Here is a 20082-nt window from a genome sequence, read left to right as displayed (position 1 = left end):
TTCCAGGAGAGGCCAAGGGTCTATCATCCCAGTGCATTTTCCTAACACGAGCATTCCTTGCCCACAGCTTTCCCAGGACATGGTGATCTGGGCCCACTACAAGCTGGACACAACAAAGAGACCCTCGTACTAATAGAAAGCCCAATCCCCCAGCCTACATTGATGTCAACCAGTTGTTATTTATGAAGAAACCCAGCTCTTACCACCACCCTCCAGAACAACTCAAAGTCTTATCAATATTCTCTAAATACCCTGTAAAATGAAGGCCATTGAAAGGTCCATCTTGAGCTCTCCCAGAGTATTCCTCAGTCAAGAAATCCATTCTTCACTCTTTGACCTCCAACCCTACCTAGGGAAGGACTTAAGAAAATAGTAAGGCTTACAACACATCACAGCCATAGCTATGGTTTATTGAGCACCTCTTACGCACCCAGCCCTGGCTGTAGATTTTCTCAGCAGATGGAGATGAGAAGCAAGTAGAGATGCCAGGGCAGAAAGTCCACATGGCTCCTGAGAGATGGAAAGAGGAGCAAACCCAGAGATGCCCTGAATTTCAAACCAGCTAGTTCCCACATCTGGAGGAAACCTAATTCCCAGATACCCTTGTATTTTCACAGTAAACTCATTACTCTTTAGCTAGCCCAAGTGATTTTATGCTTCTCACAACTAAGAAGCCTTCATTAGAGTGGGGCTGAACCAAGGGGTTTAATCACATGTTAGTCTTAGGACGGCAAAAGGGATATACCAGTCCATGGGTCAGTGACTTGCTGGATAGTCTTCAGAGTTCTGAGCCTGGAGTTCAAGACTTGCCTCCTCTTTCAAGGCGGGCCCAGAGGTCACCTGCGCTTGTAGAGACATGGCTGAAGCTTCAGGCCTGTGAGCTGAGCCTTGGGCCCTACCCGAGGAGGCCCAGTCTTTTCAAAGTCAAACAAGAAGAAGTGGCTGTTGGTAAGATCCTAGGGGTGGAAAAGACCTAGTGAGCTCCAAATCCACACCCCAGCTCCTCAAAACACCTCTGTCCATGCCCCACCCTTGCTCAGAAAGGTTCCCAGGACTCTCCCGTGCATCATGCCTTCAAAGAGCAAACATCTGTGTCTGCGTGTATGGCCTCTTTCCTAAACATCATTACCCTAAAAAAGACCAAACGAGACAAAAATAGGAAGACTTCTTGGGGCCCTCACCTTGGAGATGACCTTGAAGCCCAGTTTGGTCACAGCCCCCAGAAAGGTCCGAACATCTTCAAACCGGCTACTGACTTCAGCCACTTTCAAGAGACCCCTGAGAAGAGTGAGAAGTTCTGTGTAAATGCAGACATATGCCTGTGCACATATACACACATCTGTGTGCTGGGAGCACCTACCCTTGTTTCAGCACTCGATTTGCCTCCTCTAGGAAGTCCCTGATGTTGGTTCCCATCAGTGAAAGGCAGAACACAGCCACATCCACAGATTCATCCTCCAGAGGCACCTGTAGAGAGTGGGAATACTGTACAAAGCGTACAATATGGGTAGCAGAAATCCAGCACTGAGGGATGCCTGGGTGGCTCAGTCGGTTAAGTGTCTGTCTTTGGCTTGGGTCATGATCCCAGGGTTCTGGGACTAAGCCCCACATTGGGCTCCCTGCTCAAGGGGAAGCCTGCTTCTCCCTCTCCCTCTGCTACCCGCCTCCCCCCTCCGCTTGTGCTCTCTTTCAAAATAAACCAAATATTTTTTAGAAATTTATTAATTAATTAATTCCACACTGACTGCTAACACCAGACACTAGAAATGGGGGGTGTAAAGGGAGGGAGCATTAGAGATTAGCACATAGAGCTTGGGTCTAGAGCACAGGTCAGATACAGAGAGAGATAGAAGGGTTTACCTGGGCCATGTCACACACAGTGACCCTGGGGTCCAGAGAGGCCAAGTCAAAGCAGTGCACAGGGTTCCGGATACTTGAGGCCAGGCGGCAGTCCCCGCAGCCGAAGTCAGCTACCACCAGGGACGCAGGCCTGGGAGTGGAGGGGAGGGATCACTCACTGGTCTAGTCTGAGCCATGACTGACCCACATTGCTTCTTAGAGTGCCCAACCCCCATTCACCGCTGGCGAAGATCCTTGGCGATGCGGTCCACTGGCTGCAGTGGCCACTTCTTGACTTGGCTCTGGAAGCCACGGTGATAGAGGAGAAAGGCCTCAGGGTCTTCCTGGAAGAGACGCTGTGCAGCACTGCTAGGCCCTGAGTATAGCTGTTCATTGAGGTAGCGAAATCGGGCACCGTCCAGCCGCTGTGCCATGCGGGCTCGCAGAGCCCCTGCCCGATCCTCATGATTATCTGGGCTGGGGGCAGGAGGCATCTCTGTCTCCTCTGTGGGCGCTGTGGCTGGAGACTGGTCAGGTGGCCGAAACTTGTTCTTATGTCTACGTTTGTTCTTCTGCCGGTTCCGCCACTGCTTGCGACTCAAGGTCTGGGGGGGGTTGGCAGAAGTGGAACCAGGACTTGGCTTGGATTGATTATTTGTAGCAGTACTCTTCCAAGCTTTGGAACCTGAAGAGAGGGAGATGAGAGAGCATATTTGGGGCAACAGCCCCTGAATTCTGAGGTTTGGCAATCATCCTGGCCATACCCCGTTCCCGAGAAAGAGACTATGGCCTGGATGAAAACATTTCTTACTAACCCCAAACCTAATGGTGGCAGGTAACCTGTGCCATGTATTGGATCAGCTGATGCCCCTCCCTGTCCCATACCATACACAAATCCACTAGTACCTGTTTTGTTATCCTTGTCTAGATGCTGGGCAAGGTTTGAGGGGGCCTGTTTCTGGCACTTCTTCTTTCTCTTCTGTTCTTCAGCAGGGTCACTGGCATTGAGAATCCCTCTGAGGCACTTTTTCTTCCTTTTTACTTCCTTTTCTTCATAATCACTGCCAGGGGGACCCTGTTTTTGACATTTCTTCTTCCTCTTCTTCTCTATGTCAATAGAAGCACTAGCAGATGAGGCCTTTTTCAGGCGTTTTTTCTTTCTTTCCACCACATCCTCCTCAGAGTCACTGCCAGGCAAGCTGGAGGATTGCTGGGGAAGAGATGCTGCCTCCAGGGCCCGTAAAGTAGCCAAGAGCTGACGGTGCTTAGAGCCCTGAGGGAAAACAAGGGAAGAGAGAAGGGGTGAGGTAAATAGATGGGGCCTGGAGAATAAGAAGGCAGAGATGGAGACCTGATTCAGATGTTGGCGGAAGCATCTAGATTATTCTTAGTTAACTTCTCTAGCTTGTCATGAAGCCTGCCAGACCCTGAACAACTTTTAAGTCACCATCTCAACCTCTGGGAGGCTGGAGAGCAGAGAAACCACCCACCTCACTTCTTCAATTTGCAGATGAGAAAGTGGAGTTTCCCAGGGGAATGTGGTAAGGCCACAAGGCAGCAGGAGTTCCAACACTCAATCTCAGGCTTTTGCCTGCAACTTTCTATAAAAGCTACAGAGGTTTCTGAAAACAAGAGTGACAGGATCACAGGTGTGTACTAAGATGAGTCTAGCTGTAGTATAGAGAATAAGTGGAAAGGGACAAGCTGCAGATGGAAAGACCAGTGGCACAGATTATAGCAGTGGGTTGAGGGGATGAAGAGGATGGGGAAAAAGCAGGCGGATTCCATGTTGGATGCTGACTGAAAGGTAGGAAGAGCCTGAGAAGTACAGCAGCCTTCACATCTGCAAAGGCTTAAAGGAGGTCTCTTGTCTGGAAGGCCTTCTGGATTGAAGTCCTGTTGGGAGGTCCCAGGCCAGGCACTTAACCGGGAGTTTATCCGTACCCACTCTGCACTACTGCTTTGGGATGGTAGTGCTGATAAAATCCTTCACTGTCATTCACTCTTATTCTCTCCAATCCAATCTCCACACTGAAACCAAGGACTTTTCCAAAATGCAAATCTTAAGAAATCATTCCCCTACTAAAACCATTTTATTGGCTTCTATTGTTAAAATATGCAAAACTTCAACCTCTCCAAATTCAATGGCATACCCTCTGTGCTCCAACCACACGGATAATTGTGTGGGTGACCCTAATAACAGGACATGCTTTGTTCTCCCCAGGGCCTCTGCACGTGCTTTTCGCGTCCAATAATTCATCTTCACTTCACTGACTTCTACTCAACAGCTTTCACTTAGTCGGGTCTTCTGTTGGCCGCAGGCGCCCCCCCGCCCCCGCTCCAACACGCGCGCGCGTACACACACACACACACACACACACACACACACAGCGAGTCCCAGTGCCCGGATCCACCAGGGTAAGCTTCTCGGTTGGAAGAGCTCCACGCAGGGCCGCTCACCTTGATTTGCGAGGCTGAGGCGGGCGGAGGCCGTGAGGCTACAGGCCGGAGGTCCGTGGTTACTGGGGCCTCCTCGGCCCACTCGGGCTCCTCAAACATGCTGGTGCGGTGGGCGAAATCCCCGAGTCCACACGCCTCTCCACGTGCACAGCGCGTCTCTACTAAACCCAGCGCGCAGAGCAGCCGGAACTGAGCCGGAAAGCAAAGAGTGAAAATCTGTGTGGCTAGAGTGGCCGGCGCGGCGCCGGAAACCATCGAGTTTAGGTACCGCTGGCTAGAAGGGCAAGGAAGGCGAGAGGGAGGGAGCAATGGGGACCCGCGCTGGCCAGAGAGGGCCAGGGGCGGGGCCGGGCGGCGGGCGCGGCCGGACGGGAGTTCGCCGAAGAAGGCTCCTCCAGCCCGAGTCCCGGTGAGTGCGGGAGCACCCGTGCCCTTCCCTAAGGCTCGACCCCTGCCAACCGTCAGCCTTCACTCGGCCCGAATACCGAGTAGGGAACAAGGGCCACCCCCGGGAAGGACCCCCGATCGCCTTTCTCAGGGTATAGAGCGCCTGAACTCCCCCTCCCCCCAGGTCTGTTCTCGGGTAGTGTCCCCGAGCTTGTTCGCCGACACCCCTTCAGGGGACTCTACTTCCTAATCACCTTCTACCTCGCGCGGACCCGCCTTACCCTCGAGCCCAGGGGACACAGGGATCATCCCGCCTAGCCGAACTCCTTCCCAGACCTCCACTAGCCGGGGAGGCAGCGGGAGACCCCCACCCCCTTATCTCCGGTAAGGGACAAAGCTTTCGGGTTTCACCCCCCTTCCGTGGATCCCTTCACAGTCCGCAGGCTTCCCCAATCTAGGGGACTCAGCGCCGGGACGCTGCTATGGACGACATTTTCACTCAGTGCCGGGAGGGCAACGCGGTGGCCGTTCGCCTGTGGCTGGACAACACGGAGAACGACCTCAACCAGGGGTGAGCTGAAGTGGCTGGTGGGTGAGAAGGGCAAAGACTGCTCCTCTCCGCGATGTGGGGTGTTCACGTTGGCTGGGGCGGCTGACTTTCCTACCCAGTACTACGAGTGCAAAGCACAGCCTGTGGGGGGCAGAGGGTCTCCACAGAGGAAGCTGTGTTCCTGCTGAATCTTGACTGCTCAATAAGAGTTTCACAGGCACGGGCTGCAGAGAGCTTTCCAGCCTCAGTGAACTACATGGACGAAAGCTAGGAGGCAAGACAGAGAATGGGGTGTTTGGGATTTGTCTACAGGTCCATATGGCTGGAGGATAGAAGACTTCTATGGGCTTCTGTGGGCTGAAGCATTGGGTACAAGTGGTAAACCACGGGAGATAAGACTGGAGAGGTCGGCTGCAAGAGACCACCAGATCATGCAAGGATATTTATACTATAATAAGGTTATTATTCTAAGAACAAGACTTTAAAGCCCTGCTATGATATGATGAGATTGTCCATTTAAGTGTCATCTTGGATACCTTCTCAAGAGCAGGCGGCCATTTGGAAAAGCAATTGCTTGGTCTGTGCCAGAGGTGGTGATGCCTTAGACTAGAATGGGGGCCGATATAAAAAGAAAGAAGTGATTGGATTCCTGAAATCTTCAGGATAAAGAATTGATGAGACTTGGTGTGGGAAGTGTGGAAGCAAAGATGATGACCAGGGTTCTGGCGCAGACTCTTAGGTAGATAGTGGTTGCTTTTACTGAGTTGGACATGGCTGAAGGATGATGACTGCTGCTGTGACATGTTAAAGTGACTGTACAGTACAGTGGAAACGTTGAGTAGGTTGTTGATTATGCAGATTCGGATTTCAGAAGAGAGATCTGACTTGGAGACCCAGATTTGGGAGATGTTAGCATATAGATGATACCTGAAGACATGGGTGTGACAGAGAGGGGATGAGAAGCCTGCAAGACTGAAAAGGTGCAACTGGGGGTTGCAGGAGAAACAGGAAAAGATGTTAGTAAAGCTCAGAGAAGTGAATGTTTCAACGAAGGGGGAGTGGTCAACAGTAGGATAGGCTGTTGACGAGTTAAATAACTTTAGCACTTTAAAGTAACTTCTGAATTTACAATTAATAATGTATTTGATGATCTTTGTGAAGGCTGCTGTAGAGGAAAACGGATGAAGAAACCAGACAACACCGGTTCCTTCATTTAAAGTATTGTGGACACCTCCTATGCTAGAAGTCCATGCCAGCCCTCAAGGCAGCAGCATGGTGGTGGGTTGAATAGGAGATGTGGAAATAGTGAATGTAGACAAGTTCTTCAAGGTTAGCTGAGACAGGCAAGAAAAGCAGTAGTGATGCTGATGATTCAGGATGGTGGTTTTTAAAATTTTATTTCTTCAGTTTTTAGGTTTGAGGGGGTAAGGATCACCTGTCATCTTCATCTAGACTTCACAGGTTCTCATTAGCCTTTATGCTATTCCTCCGTAATTCCTGGTCACTTTTTCCCATTTTTCATATATTTATAATTTCTGTAATTCTTTCATAATTCTTCAAAGGGTGCTCAGATAAAGATAGCACTCTTACTTTGTTGGTAGGGTTATAAAGACTTAGGTGAAGTTGTCCAGGGGAACTTGCATTTTATAAAACTCTTTAGTGCCAAAAGGTGAAGGAGTGACATTAAACTGGAAGCCTTTGGGGCTGGTTTGAGGGGAAAGGCTTTGGGGGCCCAAGCAGGTATATGCTGGAGATGAGGTGGGGTGAACTCCCTCCAGGACTCTTTGGGAATATAGTCTGTGGCCCCGAGGTGACAGGCAGTCTGACAGTGAGTGGAACCCTGTGCTCTTATTTTTGCCCTCAGGCACTGGCCTGCTTATGCCACAGACTGCAGGAAACTGATAAACCAGGGCACAAATTAAAGATCTGGGAGGCAAAACTCACTGATAAGTAGGGGATGGTTGCTTCAGAGAGGGGGAGGTGGGGCTAACCTTCCAGGAAAGCTTTCGGCTATCTCTAAGTGAGCAGATGGGGGCAGCTGTGGAGGGAAGTCATTAAAGGTCACACACACACCCCCATCCCCTGGGGGAGGAGGACATCTGGATGGCCTGCAGCAGTCAGACCCCTGATCTGTTTCAGGCCATAACTAGAGCCCCCACAAGGGAAGTGACCGCAACACTAAGGCATCCGGAGGCTGCCGTCTTAGACCATGGACCGCCCCCGTCCCGCCCCTTGGATCCTCACACACACCAGACTGGAGGGAATTTCCTTTTATGGCCCCAGGCTGTCAGGCAGGCCCAACTCCCACCAAGTATTTTCTTCTTCTTTTTTCTTTGTACAGCTCTTTTACTTTAGAAAATACATGTCCTTGGCAGGGGAAAAGTCAGTTTTCTTTCTAAAGAAGCCACTCTTATATTCCTGTTTTCTGGGACTCAGACTGCTTGAGTAGAGGAATCCTGTTTTACCAAACCAAATCCTCATTTGATATCTGCCTCATTAGTAATGACTTATCAAAAGTATTTCTTTTTCATTATAAACCCTTCCAAAACATTATTTTAATGCCAGTCCATTTTTAGATCTTAGGTTTCAGTACAAAGCCAATCAGTAAGCTTGCTTCTTCTCCCATGAGTTGTGGCTTTCCTTCTCCAAAACAGCCTTCCCTTGTATTAACATGCACTAAACAACTTCTGTCAATTCATTCTCTCAAGAATTCAGTCTAGCAGACAAGACAGCTCATTAAGATGTTTACAATCCAGTGCCACAAGTAGTATATTAGGGGCATATGAAATGCATTGGAAACAAAAAGGACCAACAGATGTTGCAAAAGAAATGCAGAGGAAACCAGATAAAATGCTACCATTTAATGAGATAGGGCATGCCAAGGAAAAAAGGCTAGTGGGAGATGTTGATGAAGACAGTGAATCATATGTATTTGTTGAGATTTCAGGTGGTAGTTGGTTAGGTTTGAAGCTCAGGGGTCTGAAGACCTTTGAAAGTCTTAATTGGATGGCTTTGGGAGTTGCTGGCATGAATGAGAATCAGAATCCTGGACAGGCAAGGTTTCTAGGGAGATTTTTCAGAATGACTATCAGTTTTTTCCTTATCAAAGCCTTTGCCCCACCACCAGATCAATGACCATTGTCTCTTCCTTAAAGGGATGATCATGGCTTCTCCCCCTTGCACTGGGCCTGCCGAGAGGGCCGTTCTGCTGTGGTTGAGATGCTGATCATGCGGGGGGCACGGATCAATGTGATGAACCGTGGGGATGATACCCCCCTGCACCTGGCAGCCAGTCATGGACACCGTGATATTGTGCAGAAGGTATGCATGAATGTTATGTCACCTACATTACATACATGTCTGGAAGTCAGTCACAAGCATTATGTGTACTCTTCTCCCTCCTTACACGCTTCAACTCCCATCTCCCCTCTGACTGTCTTCTGCCTCTTCTACTTGGCCATGGGGACCAGCTCCTGCAGTATAAAGCTGACATCAATGCAGTGAATGAGCATGGAAATGTGCCCCTGCACTACGCCTGTTTTTGGGGCCAAGATCAGGTTGCAGAGGTGAGTACCAAAGCCCTGAGCCCTGGGATGGGTGGGTAGCAACGTCTGAGCCTGAATGGGAGATTCTAGAACCTTCAATCCATCCTGTAAGTATTGCTGAATATATGACACTCAGATCTGGTACTATGTCTGTATTGATGGTTGATTGTGATTGCCAGGGAGGTAGCAGAGCCCGTCATCACAACTACCTTTTCATTCCAGGACCTGGTGGCTAATGGGGCTCTTGTCAGCATTTGTAACAAGTATGGAGAGATGCCTGTGGACAAAGCCAAGGCACCCCTGAGAGAGCTCCTCCGAGGTCTGTCCCCCAACTCCAGTTTGTATCCTGTCTTGTCCCTGCCTATCTCCTCGCTCCGTACTACAGCTAGGGCCAAAGCTGTTTTTCTTCCCCAGAGCGGGCAGAGAAGATGGGCCAGAACCTTAACCGTATTCCATACAAGGACACTTTCTGGAAGGGAACCACCCGCACTCGGCCCCGTGAGTCAGTTGTAAGGGGAGGGATGGTCGAGGGAATAACCCTGGGCTGTTGGAGCTGGGTTAGGTGTACCTAACCAGATTAGGGTACCTAATCTGCCCACATTCTCAGGAAATGGGACTCTGAACAAACACTCCGGCATTGACTACAAACAACTCAACTTTTTGGCAAAGCTCAACGAGAATCACTCTGGAGAGGTGACCCTGCCTTTCTTGGCCCTCCCTCCCCAATCCCCTACAAATTACCTGCCCTGCACCTGTTTTAAGTTTTTCTTCCAGTTAGCGGACAAGAAAGCAGTGGCCTTAGTTAAAGCTTTCTAACCCTTACATGTCTCTCAGCTATGGAAGGGCCGTTGGCAGGGCAATGACATCGTCGTGAAGGTGCTAAAGGTTCGAGACTGGAGTACAAGGAAGAGCAGGGACTTCAACGAGGAGTGTCCCCGTCTCAGGTGGGACAAGGCCTAAACGGGAAGCTGCTGGTTCCAAGGAACCCTGACTAGCACCCAAAGGGAGATCTTTTTTTTTTTTTTTTCAAAGGGAGATCTTTTATGCTGATCTCAGCTAGGGATACTCTCCCTCTTCCAGGATTTTCTCGCATCCAAATGTGCTCCCAGTACTAGGTGCCTGTCAGTCTCCACCTGCTCCTCACCCCACCCTCATCACACACTGGATGCCATATGGATCCCTGTACAACGTATTACATGAAGGCACCAGTGAGTAGGGGATACCAGATCTCATGGGATGGGTGCAGGGTGTGAGCCTCCCCAAACTCTTGACTCTTGCCTCCTTAGATTTTGTTGTGGACCAGAGCCAGGCTGTGAAGTTTGCGTTGGACATGGCAAGGGGCATGGCCTTCCTACACACATTAGAGCCCCTCATCCCACGACATGCACTTAATAGCCGTAGTGTAATGGTGAGGTCACACTTCATTCCTGGCCCAGGCCCCCAGACCCCTTTCCCTGTCTAGAATAGGACTTACCTCCTTCCACATTATCTATCTTCTCTTCCTCAGATTGATGAGGACATGACTGCCCGAATCAGCATGGCCGACGTCAAGTTCTCCTTCCAATGCCCTGGGCGCATGTATGCACCTGCCTGGGTGGCCCCTGAAGGTGAGTGAGGGCATCATGTTGGGAGGTGGAGAAGGGCCAGCTCAGTAGTAATGGAAGGGGGCAGAGACAGGACAGGTGGCTGGAACAGTTAAGTCCTGTTCCTCCAGCACTGCAGAAGAAGCCTGAAGATACAAACAGACGCTCAGCAGACATGTGGAGTTTTGCAGTGCTTCTGTGGGAACTGGTGACACGGGAGGTACCCTTTGCTGACCTCTCCAACATGGAGATCGGAATGAAGGTGAGAGCACAACTGTATGCACTTGTGTCGCGGGAATGGTGGTGGTGACGACAATAACTATAGCAGGGCTGGGCTCTTCCCATATTTGTTCAAATATGCAGTAATCCTGTCCTGAGGACTAGAGGCCTCTCCCCACAGGATATTCAAGTTCTGAAACCCATTTTGTTTTTTCCTGTATTTGCAGGTGGCACTGGAAGGCCTTCGGCCTACTATCCCACCAGGAATTTCCCCCCATGTGTGTAAGCTCATGAAGATCTGCATGAATGAAGACCCTGCTAAGCGGCCTAAATTTGACATGATTGTACCTATCCTGGAGAAGATGCAGGACAAGTAGAGCTGGAAAGCCCTTGCCTAAACTCCAGAGGTGTCAGGACACGGTTAGGGGAGTATGTCTCCCCAAAGCAGCAGGCTTCTGGTTGCCTCCCCTGCCTCCAGTCATGGTACTACCCCAGCCATGGGGCCCATCCCCTGCCCCCATCCCTACCACTGCAGCCCCCAAAGGGGCTAGGCTCAGAGCTTTGTCACTTGCCACACGGTATCTCCCAGCATGGGAGGGACCAGCCCTGCCTGTCACAATAAAGTTTATTATGAAAACAGGCTGGTGTGGGGACAAGGGGACAGACAAGTACATTTAGGTTGGGTGGCTCAGGTGAAGTAGTGCGGCTTCTTCACATTGATGCCATACTCGCTGAGGGCAGGGGTCAAGTCCTCCATGGTTAGAGTGTACTTGCGGTCCTGAGGGAAGAGGGAAGAGCACCAGCTGAGCACAGGAATCCCAGATTTCAATCCCAAATGGGTGACCCTGAGTAGGTCTTTCACCTCCCCTAGGACTTAGTTTCCCCAAAGGGATTTCAGGACAAATTAAGCCTCCGACGCTGTGGGAGGTAATTACTGATTCAATGAGCCTCCCCTCACACCTTGCTCTTGCTTCGGGAGCTGCCAGAAGCTGTGCCCTTCATTTTGCAGTGCTGTAGGGCATCGTTGGCAATATCTGAGATGAATTTCTGGGCAGCTAGGGAGATGAGCCGAATTCTAGAGAGAAAAAACTGGTGTGAGAAGGAGATGGAACAATAAACCACATTAGCACTCAAGGTTCTAACCTACCCACCCAGACTGTACTCACATGCGTGGGTCCGAAGCCTCAAAACCAGCACGGTTCAGGTAGTAACCAGTCACTGCGTCTGGGATCTGAGAGATCAATGAGACGACTGTCAGTATTTGCCCTGGGCACTGAGGGGCTGGGAGGGTGAGGGAAATGGAGGACAGGCCTGGCTTTCGGGAAGCTCAGTTTGGGTGGGCAGAGGGGCAGTTTGGGTGGGCAGAGCTAGTAGGGGAGCAAGTGCAAAAGAAAGCTGGAAATCCAGGCGGTGTAGCAGAAAGTTGGCCTGACAGCGCGCCAATAGCCTTGTTCAGGCAGGAAGCCCACCGTAGGCGTATAATCCTCCAGCTGCATCAAGAAATCCACCAGAGGCGTGCTGGACACCACCGGCTTCACGTCTCCGTTGGCCGCGCTCGGCAGTACATAAACCCCGTTAGACATGGCCCCCTCCGGGGGCGCCGCGCCGCCAGCCGACACCGGAGCTGGAGGAGAACCAGCAGACAGACATGGAGGGCAGACAGATGCGGGGCCCCGGCTAGGTCAAATCCTCTGCCCTCACCCACCACTGGACCCAGCCCTGGGCGCTGCCCTCACCCTCACCCGTCCCGGCCCTCACCCGCCCCGCGCCGCTCGGCCGGCTCCCCGGCCCGCGCCGCCACGGGTCCCGTGCCCCCTGCCGCAGCTCCAGCCCCAGGTCCCCCTGCAGTCCCCGCGGGGCTGGCCTTATTCTCCGCAGCGGTGCCGGCAGGCAACGCTGCGGGGGCTGAGACCGCGGGCGCCGGGCCCGGGGCCGAGGCGGCGGAGCCCGGCGCCGCCTCGGGGTCCGCGCCGGAGCCGCTGCAGCTCATCGGGCCGGTGGGAGAGGCGGCGAACAGAGCCGCTTCCGCTTCCGCTCACGTTACGCACACACCACGGGTGACGTCACACGCCCCGCGCTTCGCCCCTCCCTTGCCATGTTTGCTGTCCCTCTCGCGTCTCCCGCGTCCTGGTTGTTTACCAGCCTGTGAGATGTCTCCGACAGGCGGTCTCCCACGCGGCTATACTGCCAAGGCTTTTCGCTGGGATGGGAACCGTCAAGGTCTAAGACGCTTTTCCGCAGATCTGGGACTCCTCTTCCAACTTGGCGCTTAAAGATCTTGTTTTGGGACACCCCTTAACTACAGGTTGCCTGCCAGTCTGCATCCTTTTAGTTCCCTTATTCAGCCTTTTAAGGGTTCGAAAGCCCCACTCCCCTCCAGCTGCCGGGAGAAGTGAGGACAGCAGGGAAGCGAACAGTGCTGCTGTAGACAGGAAGGGAGATATTTCGGTTTGAGTAAACAACATATGCAAAATCACCAATGAGGGTGGGGTTTTCAACGCAACAAACATTTATTTAATTCCTATTTGCCAATCCTGAGCTAGGGCCTGGGAGTACAAAGTTAAGTAGGACAAGATTCTAGTCCTCTAGGCACCAACAGTCTTGGAAAGGGAGGCAAAGAGGTAAACTGGCATTTTCAGTACTATGTTGGAGTTACAATACTAGAGGTAGACACAGAGTTCGCAGTGCGAAGGAGGAAGGGACCTAACATCTGCTGCCTACTTCTTTGTGTCAGGCACTCTATCAACTTCATTCCATTTAATTATTATTAATTATTGTTAGAGGCAGGTACTGATATTCCCACTTAACAGAGGAGGTAAAAGACTCAGGGAGATGGACTTCTCCAAGTCTCTTTCCTAGTCTACATCAGAACCAAGAATCTAACAGGCTTGGTTTGAATAAATCTGGGATTTTTCTGCTATACCAAATCATTTTCTGCTATACAAAAACCAGCTAGCTTGAGAGAGCCAAAGGTTCACAGAAGGCGGCTTCCGAGTGGGCTGTTCAAAGAATCCTGGAAACCAAACAGGCAAAGGGAGTCGGGGGTCATGTTAAGGGCACAGAATATCTTAAGCAAAAGCGAAAGTGGGGAAGTGGAGGAAGGGTGAGGGAGAACAAGGGAGAATAAGCAATTTGTTACCCAGGAACAAATAGCAAGGAAAGGATCAGGTTTATGAGTCACAGCAAAAACCCGAACTTTATCAGTAATCTTTGAAGGGTTTTAAGTAAATGACCTGATGGGATTTGCATTTTACTCTGGAAAAATGGTTTTGTGGACATGCAGGAAGTAAGGACATCTTTTCAAGGGCCTCCTACAATTCAAAGAGAAAAAAATGGTTCTAAGCTAATTTAGTAGCAGTAGAGATGGAGAAAAGTAAATGAGTTCTAGATATACTTAGGAAATGTAATTGGCAGGACTTGTGGATTGATAAAGATATATTTAAGAGGTGAAATCAGTAGGACTTACTGATTGACAGTGGTAGTGGGAAGGGGAAAGTGAAGGAATAGGGAGTCTAGGATAACACTTAGGCTTCTGGCTTGATTGGAAGCAGCATAGTCTCATTTGCCAAGAAGGAACACCAGAGAATGGTCTGGAATTGGGAAGGAGGGAGATGAAGTATTGAGTATCATACACCTTGCATTTGAGGAATCATTGTCCAACAGTCTGATTTAGTGAGACAGTGATAGCTGTGGATACAGGTGACTGATTTGTTCCAGGAAACTTTGGGTAGATTGAAAAGAGCAGAAGGGTAAAGATGAAGCAATAAAGTATACCAACATTCAGTGAGAAAGAAGAGAAAGAGAAAGAGGAAGAGGGAATAAAGGAGGAAGTGGGAATGGTCGGAGAAAAATTAAGTCCTGAAAGCTGAAGAAGGTGCAATGAACTGAGAAGACAGCATGAAGAGAAACAGCATAAACAACTCTTAGAAAAAGCCTGGTTGAAAAGAGAAAGAAGAAAAGGTTGGCGGGGGGGGGGGGGTTGTTGAGAGTGGGGAGGCTCCCAAACAATACTAGTTACAGCATCTTTAGAGAAACATGAAGCAGGAGTAGGGAGACCTGAGCATGATGGAGCAGGGTAGAGTTGAGAGTCAAGTCAAGCTCACAGCATTTTAGGGTTAGGGGGATAAGCTGTCTGCAGCAGTCTATGGTTGAAGGTTCAGCAGGGCTTCCAACAGTGCAGAATAAGGGACCAAGCCACCAGCTATGGGGCAGGGGACAGGTTCACTCTCCCGGCAGGAAAGGGTCAAGGATTGATTAATGTCTTCAACAGAGCTGGGAAGTTAGGTGTTCCCCAGCCTGTCACAGGATCCCAGCCAGGGCCAGAGCAGAAACCCTGTCCCTGCACCTCTTCATTCAGACAGGATGCATGGCAGCCATGGGTTACCTAGGGAGAAGGCAGGCATCAGATCTGGGCCTGTCCGTACCAGCACTAACAGACTAAGCCCCCTTACCTTGTATTTACATTTCAGTACCCCATCAGAACTGCCCTCAAGTTCATCTTTGAACTCCCCATATTCATAAAAACGTCCACACCTTTCCCTTCCATACTCACATCGAAGAGCCCTGCTCCACGCTGCTGGTAGAGCCTTGGGTTGAGAAAGCCAAGAGGAGGACGGCCATTGAGGATTCTATGTTCATTTATCAGGGATAGGACCCCACCAAATACTGGAGTAGAGGCCTGCAAGAATGAAGGAGCAAATGGAGGTTAGGGATTCAGAGTGATTGGATTTGAGGGAGGGATGTTTCAAAGGATCAGAGGTCTCTGAGGATTCAGGGGTTCTGGGTACAAGGTCTTATAGAGGGTGAGGATAGTTTCTGAGTAGGGGGTTTGGACCCAGGCTGATTTCTTACCGAAGTGCCAGATACCCATGGAATGGGCACGCTGTTGCTGACCACCCAGTAGCCATCAGAGAGTGCAGCCACATCTGGATAGGCACGGCCACTGGCATTGAAATAACTGGATGGTGGTAAGTGGGGACTGGAGCTGAGGAACTGGGCTACAGCTTCCTCCTGAAAGATGTTGTTGAGTGAATATTGTCTACTGACCGAGGATCCCTCCCACCCATCCATCCACACAAACACATACACATACCTGGTATGAAGGCTGTGGAAACACATTGCTGAAGCCACCACCACTGATATAGTCAACGATCTCACTTGTGACTCGGAATGGATTCTGGAAGGATGTGCCTCCCACCGTGGTGACATAGGGGCTGAGAGCAGAAAACAACACAGATTGTATGGGTCCCAAAATGTATGGAGATGGGTAAGTATGAGCTAGCTCTTGACAGAGGGGCTAGACTCTGTGGGGAAGCAGATACATGGGGAAGACTAAGAGATTCTGAGCCCTCAAGACATGGCCTGAGGTAACAGTGTATAGTTTTGTCTACAGAACATTCACCAAATCTTCTACTAAATGCCTGGGAACTGAGAAGAGGAATATTGGGAAATGCATTCCACTCAGAAGCCATGAGGCCTAGACCTATAGGAAGAAGGGAATGCAGCAATCAGAGCTGGTTAAACTGAGGTCTTGGCTACAGAAGCACCTGGTGGCGTCAAGGCAAAAGTTCCAGATCATGAACCCGTAGACGGAAGACTGGTGGTCACAGTAAGTGGTGGGCTGGGGTCCTTACCTGGATGCAGGGAAGCTGGGACGGAACTGGTGTCGTCCAGAGACAGACCAACACCCAGCCCCACTGTCACCTGGGAGAAAGACCAAGTTTAGCACTCAGATTAATTGGTCAGAGCTTGATATATAGGTTCAGATGTCAAAAATGGAAGTCAAGAGTTAGTCATTACTGCAAGAGGTTAGAGTTCAGAGGTCAGATGAGTGGTCCCTATTGAGTTCAGATTGTAAATCAGAGATCACAGGGCTTCCTGTGGGGTCAAAACTCCTGGTGAGGTAAGGTCTAAGTTTAGCATAGGAGGTCACCTGAGGCAAAGAGCAGGGTAAGACCCCGAGCGGCCGCCTTCATGAGCTCAGTGTTGACCCGATGGATGTAGACGCTGCTGAGGGAGTCCTCATCATCTCCATAGCTCACAGTGTGCACATGTGGCAGGGCTGACTCATTACTGAGCAGCAGGAGCCACTGCAGGAAGGGCTCCTGTGATTCATGCCGGCCTGGATTTGGGGTGAGGGGAGGAGCACAAGGGCGGTCCTTTGGAAGGTTGCCACGGTCTCCCTCTACCTTATGGGATTCCCTTGAGGGAGCAGTGATCACCACTCACCACCACCGCTCTCCCCACCCACCAATTCCCTTGGCAGTACCTGGGCTACTGTAGACCCAGGTGGAGATGTTGGCACCAGCACTCATCAGGTACTCCACATCTAAACTGGCCTCAATCCCGGCCCGGCCCCGTCCCTGTTGTCCGACCACACGGGCTACCGATGCCTGGTGCGCAAAGTTCCCACCAAAGAGGCGCATGAACTCAGCCAGGTCGGAGTCATGGAAATACTGCTCCAGGAACTACAGAAGGAATCAGAGCAGGTATCATGGGTCAGAGGATGCAGCTGCAAGGTCAGGGCAGGGGACACTATTCCAGATAGGGGGTAAGGACCCGGGGAGGAGTCAGAGAACAAGGCCCAGCCTGGAGAGGCACCTTGGATAGGGTGTCAGGACCCTGGAGGTGTCTGCCCAGCTCACCTGGGCACAGGCTTGGCTGTTGTTGGTTGTGCCAGAGCCCACGTCTTGTGCTGTCAAGTTGTATCGCTGACGGATCACGGATGGGGTCACCCCCAGGTGCAGGCCAACTGTCCCTGACACCTGTGGCTCAGGGCGCTGCCTCAGGGATGACGTGGGGGGAAAGCGGTGCAGCCCGCCCACTGTGAGGAGGGGTCAGGCTTAAGGAGGAGATCTTTTAGACTCCAACCCCGACTTTACCACTGACCCCACCCCAACCCCCCCATGGCACCTAAACTTTTCCAGCCCCTGGTTCTGCCTGCTTCAAACCCACCAACCCCACTGGGTGTTACCAAAGTCCACATGAGGGGCCAAGGCCTTCGGGAGCTGGTATGGACGTGGGGACCTTATAACATGGCTCTCTGCAGGTCCCCCCACATAGCGATGAAACTCAGCCCCAGAGAGCAGCAGTTCTGCCTGTCTGGAGGTCAGAGATCAGAGAACAGAGATCAGAAACCACAGACCACAGCAGAGGAGGCTACCTGAGCATCACTGCTCATCCTTATCTCCCTGTTAGCTCTCACCCACAAGATCCCACCAGCTCTCAGCTCTCTCCCATTGGGGTGACTTGTCTCCCTGATGGCATGACTGGTACCCTCCATGGGGAGCGTCTCACCGGACACTCAGCCAGCAGGTCAGAAAGTCCTGTGTGGTCACTGAGTGGCAGTTCCGGGCTCCAGCTGCCAAAAGCCATTTTTGGACTGTGCGGAGGGTCAGTGGTGATGGCCGGATCAGTTCAGCCACATCCTCTAGGGTCAGGTATTTTCCTGCAGGAATTCAGTAGAGGATCTTGCCTTCATTCATTGCTTTTCCAAGTTGCTCATTTTGGACCTCAATCAGGAGACATTGGGATTTCCCAGGGACCCTGGAACAGGGTCTTCAGGGATATGTGGAAACTTTCTAGCACAAAGGCAGGCTGTGCAGGTGAAAGCTATATTTGGGGGCCAGGGGAAGAAAAGGCTGGGGAGACTTGGAATGCCATGGCCAGAAATATGGATTTTCCCTAAAGGCCAGAAGGTTGCAAATGCTGCATCAGAGCATGTATTGCCATAATTATAAACAACAAATGAGGTTAAAAATTAAAATTTTCCATATTAAGTTTATTTCCAGTAAAAGTTTTCCAAACTTTTAGAACCAATTGTAAGGTAACATCTAATTCAGTTCCAGTCTTCATACTTGTTGATTTTAAGCTTAACATGATGGTGAGTCACTATTTTCCTGCACAGTGCCATGTACACAGCTCCAGGGTGAATCTAAGACTGCCCTCTCACACACATACCAGTGCCCCCCCAACCATGAAAGCTTCATGCAAGGGAGGGACACCATCCAGCATGACCACTGGAACAGAACACTGTTTTGGAGCAGAGTAGGGAGCAGAGTGGGGAGTGGGGTGGACCACTGGGGACTGGGCAGCAGTCTGGGTGCAAGAATAAACAAATGAGTGGGCGGTAACAAGCAATGGTAAAAAGTAGATGACTCCAAAGGCTCTTTGAGAGCCAGAACTGGAAATGAGAGTTCTAGAGCCTGACTGGTGGAGGAAACGGGTGTGGTTTTGAGGGTGGGGAATGAGCACCTATCTGTACTGGGTACTACTTCCCCTGTGTCTGCTAAGTAGTAGAGTCAGCATTTGAATCCAGATTTGCACTCATAGCTTGTGCTCTTAACTTTCAGGTTTCAAGCCTGATAAACATAGGTGAAAAGTTTTGGGGGAAAGAATTTGAGTGAGTTTTGGACAGTTTACTTCCAGATCCCTTTTATTCAATTCAGAAACTGCTCGAGAGCCACAGCCATTCAGCTGCCCTGTATCACCACCTTCCTAGGCACCAAGAGCATGACCTTGACGTTATGTGTGCCATCCCACAGTCAGCCCAGTCCGGGGTCCTTTCACAACATCCCACTTCCCAGTCCCAATCCCTATCCCCATAGGCACCATAATGAGGAGAGCCAGGATCCGACACAGCCTGCACCAGCTCGGACAATCTTTTCACGTTCTGCTGTCTCAGGGCAAAGGTGAGACTCAGCTCTTCCTCGGAGTCTACACGGCCCAGGGACACCCAGCCTGGGGGCAACCTGCAGGGTCAGAGGTCAGGAACATGGGCTTTGTTAGTGTGGGGATGGGAAATATTAGTCATGGAAGGTTCAGGATTAGGGGCTGAGACCTGGGGTAGGATCCCAGAGGCAGATATGGCTCACAGGAGGTGAATGATTGGAGACTGAGCCTGGGAACCTGGGGATAAGACTATGGAGTGGGTACCAGGAGCTGGTAAGGGGTGAGGGGGTCTGGGCCAAGACAGTGGGCACAGGACAGGGCCTAGGGAAGGGGGCAGTGTGTGCTAAGTCAACTCACGTCCGCTGCTGGTCCGGCTCCGGGCTGTAACTGCATTTGCCGGTGACGAAGAGGGCAAGGAGCCCTAGGAAGCTGCAGAGGCGGCAGGCGGGTTTCAGCGGGAGCCGGACTGCCACTGTATTCCCACCCTCCAACATAATCCCCTCCTTCCGGGGTCCCCTAATTTCTCACCAGATTCGGAGTCTCATGCTGCCTTTCTGGAGATCCGCTGTCATGTGACAGATCACATGAGCCTTATATTCCACCACCACCACCACCACCACCACCACCACGTGGCTGCCTAGAAACTGGTGCCCTGCTGGCTCCTCCTCCAAATGGGTGGGGCTGTGACTGGATCCTTCATCTGTGGCTCCCGGACCACTGGGTTCATCCAGGGCTCCCCCTAGCTGCTAGAGGCCAGCTGGCACTCACCAAGGGGTGTAGGGGAGCACTTAAGAAAGGGGCTCTGGGGGCACCTGGGGGGCTCAGTGGG

General features: G+C 51.2%; 4 protein-coding genes across 6 annotated transcripts; 1 reads left to right on the top strand and 3 right to left on the bottom strand.

The window, feature by feature from the left end:
- Positions 1-381: 381 nt before the first annotated feature.
- On the bottom strand, positions 382-4489 carry RRP8 (ribosomal RNA processing 8). Its single transcript, XM_080817441.1, has 7 exons — positions 4300-4489; positions 2746-3112; positions 2080-2524; positions 1861-1990; positions 1361-1467; positions 1182-1278; positions 382-956 (listed from the first exon to the last, which is right to left on the bottom strand). The coding sequence occupies exons 1-7, from the start codon at positions 4396-4398 to the stop codon at positions 837-839; spliced, it is 1365 nt and encodes a 454-aa protein (XP_080673567.1). The 5' UTR covers positions 4399-4489; the 3' UTR covers positions 382-836.
- A 94-nt stretch (positions 4490-4583) lies between these two features.
- Positions 4584-11216, top strand: ILK (integrin linked kinase). 3 transcript variants are annotated; one of them, XM_080817442.1, is made up of 13 exons: positions 4584-4708; positions 5123-5257; positions 8392-8557; positions 8707-8802; positions 9004-9100; positions 9196-9279; positions 9389-9474; positions 9616-9725; positions 9862-9989; positions 10068-10189; positions 10289-10388; positions 10496-10626; positions 10811-11216. In XM_080817442.1, the coding sequence occupies exons 2-13, from the start codon at positions 5169-5171 to the stop codon at positions 10958-10960; spliced, it is 1359 nt and encodes a 452-aa protein (XP_080673568.1). In that variant the 5' UTR covers positions 4584-4708; positions 5123-5168; the 3' UTR covers positions 10961-11216. The 3 variants fall into 3 exon arrangements, with proteins under 3 accessions (XP_080673568.1, XP_080673569.1, XP_080673570.1); XM_080817443.1 differs by having other exon boundaries at positions 4643-4708; positions 5130-5257; XM_080817444.1 differs by having other exon boundaries at positions 4649-4708; positions 5145-5257.
- On the bottom strand, positions 11191-12590 carry TAF10 (TATA-box binding protein associated factor 10). Its single transcript, XM_080817445.1, has 5 exons — positions 12342-12590; positions 12053-12207; positions 11750-11814; positions 11544-11658; positions 11191-11361 (listed from the first exon to the last, which is right to left on the bottom strand). Exons 1-5 carry the CDS (start codon positions 12571-12573, stop codon positions 11272-11274), a joined length of 657 nt encoding a protein of 218 aa, XP_080673571.1. The 5' UTR covers positions 12574-12590; the 3' UTR covers positions 11191-11271.
- Positions 12591-13069: 479 nt separating this feature from the next.
- On the bottom strand, positions 13070-19837 carry TPP1 (tripeptidyl peptidase 1). Its single transcript, XM_080817440.1, has 13 exons — positions 19782-19837; positions 19611-19682; positions 19194-19333; positions 17880-18030; positions 17557-17684; positions 17228-17406; positions 16852-17050; positions 16516-16704; positions 16217-16286; positions 15676-15796; positions 15435-15593; positions 15136-15261; positions 13070-14967 (listed from the first exon to the last, which is right to left on the bottom strand). Exons 1-13 carry the CDS (start codon positions 19823-19825, stop codon positions 14827-14829), a joined length of 1719 nt encoding a protein of 572 aa, XP_080673566.1. The 5' UTR covers positions 19826-19837; the 3' UTR covers positions 13070-14826.
- Positions 19838-20082: the final 245 nt, after the last annotated feature.

Source organism: Martes martes, assembly GCF_963455335.1.
Source record: "Martes martes genome assembly, chromosome: 10".
NCBI classification, from domain to species: Eukaryota; Metazoa; Chordata; class Mammalia; order Carnivora; family Mustelidae; genus Martes; species Martes martes.
The sequence above is the reverse complement of the archived record's forward strand: the minus strand, read 5'-3'. Positions and strand labels throughout refer to the sequence as shown.

What these genes read in the sequence shown, in the direction of transcription:
- TPP1 (XM_080817440.1), bottom strand. Translation starts at nt 19,825, where the DNA reads ATGACAGCGGATCTCCAGAAAGGCAGCATGAGACTCCGAATCTG. An exon ending in TCCTGGCTCTCCTCATTATG is followed by an intron (nt 18,031 to 19,193) that starts GTGCCTATGGGG and finishes GAATTCCTGCAG; the next exon opens with GAAAATACCTGACCCTAGAG. An exon ending in GGCCCCTCATGTGGACTTTG is followed by an intron (nt 17,407 to 17,556) that starts GTAACACCCAGT and finishes CCCTCCTCACAG; the next exon opens with TGGGCGGGCTGCACCGCTTT.
- TAF10 (XM_080817445.1), bottom strand. Translation starts at nt 12,573, where the DNA reads ATGAGCTGCAGCGGCTCCGGCGCGGACCCCGAGGCGGCGCCGGGCTCC. An exon ending in TGGAGGATTATACGCCTACG is followed by an intron (nt 11,815 to 12,052) that starts GTGGGCTTCCTG and finishes TTGATCTCTCAG; the next exon opens with ATCCCAGACGCAGTGACTGG. An exon ending in GCTCCCGAAGCAAGAGCAAG is followed by an intron (nt 11,362 to 11,543) that starts GTGTGAGGGGAG and finishes CTCTTCCCTCAG; the next exon opens with GACCGCAAGTACACTCTAAC.
- RRP8 (XM_080817441.1), bottom strand. Translation starts at nt 4,398, where the DNA reads ATGTTTGAGGAGCCCGAGTGGGCCGAGGAGGCCCCAGTAACCACGGAC. An exon ending in AGACAAGGATAACAAAACAG is followed by an intron (nt 2,525 to 2,745) that starts GTACTAGTGGAT and finishes CCCTCTCTTCAG; the next exon opens with GTTCCAAAGCTTGGAAGAGT. An exon ending in AATCGAGTGCTGAAACAAGG is followed by an intron (nt 1,279 to 1,360) that starts GTAGGTGCTCCC and finishes CACTCTTCTCAG; the next exon opens with GGGTCTCTTGAAAGTGGCTG.
- ILK (XM_080817442.1), top strand. Translation starts at nt 5,169, where the DNA reads ATGGACGACATTTTCACTCAGTGCCGGGAGGGCAACGCGGTGGCCGTT. An exon ending in ACGAGAATCACTCTGGAGAG is followed by an intron (nt 9,475 to 9,615) that starts GTGACCCTGCCT and finishes CATGTCTCTCAG; the next exon opens with CTATGGAAGGGCCGTTGGCA. An exon ending in TTAATAGCCGTAGTGTAATG is followed by an intron (nt 10,190 to 10,288) that starts GTGAGGTCACAC and finishes TCTCTTCCTCAG; the next exon opens with ATTGATGAGGACATGACTGC.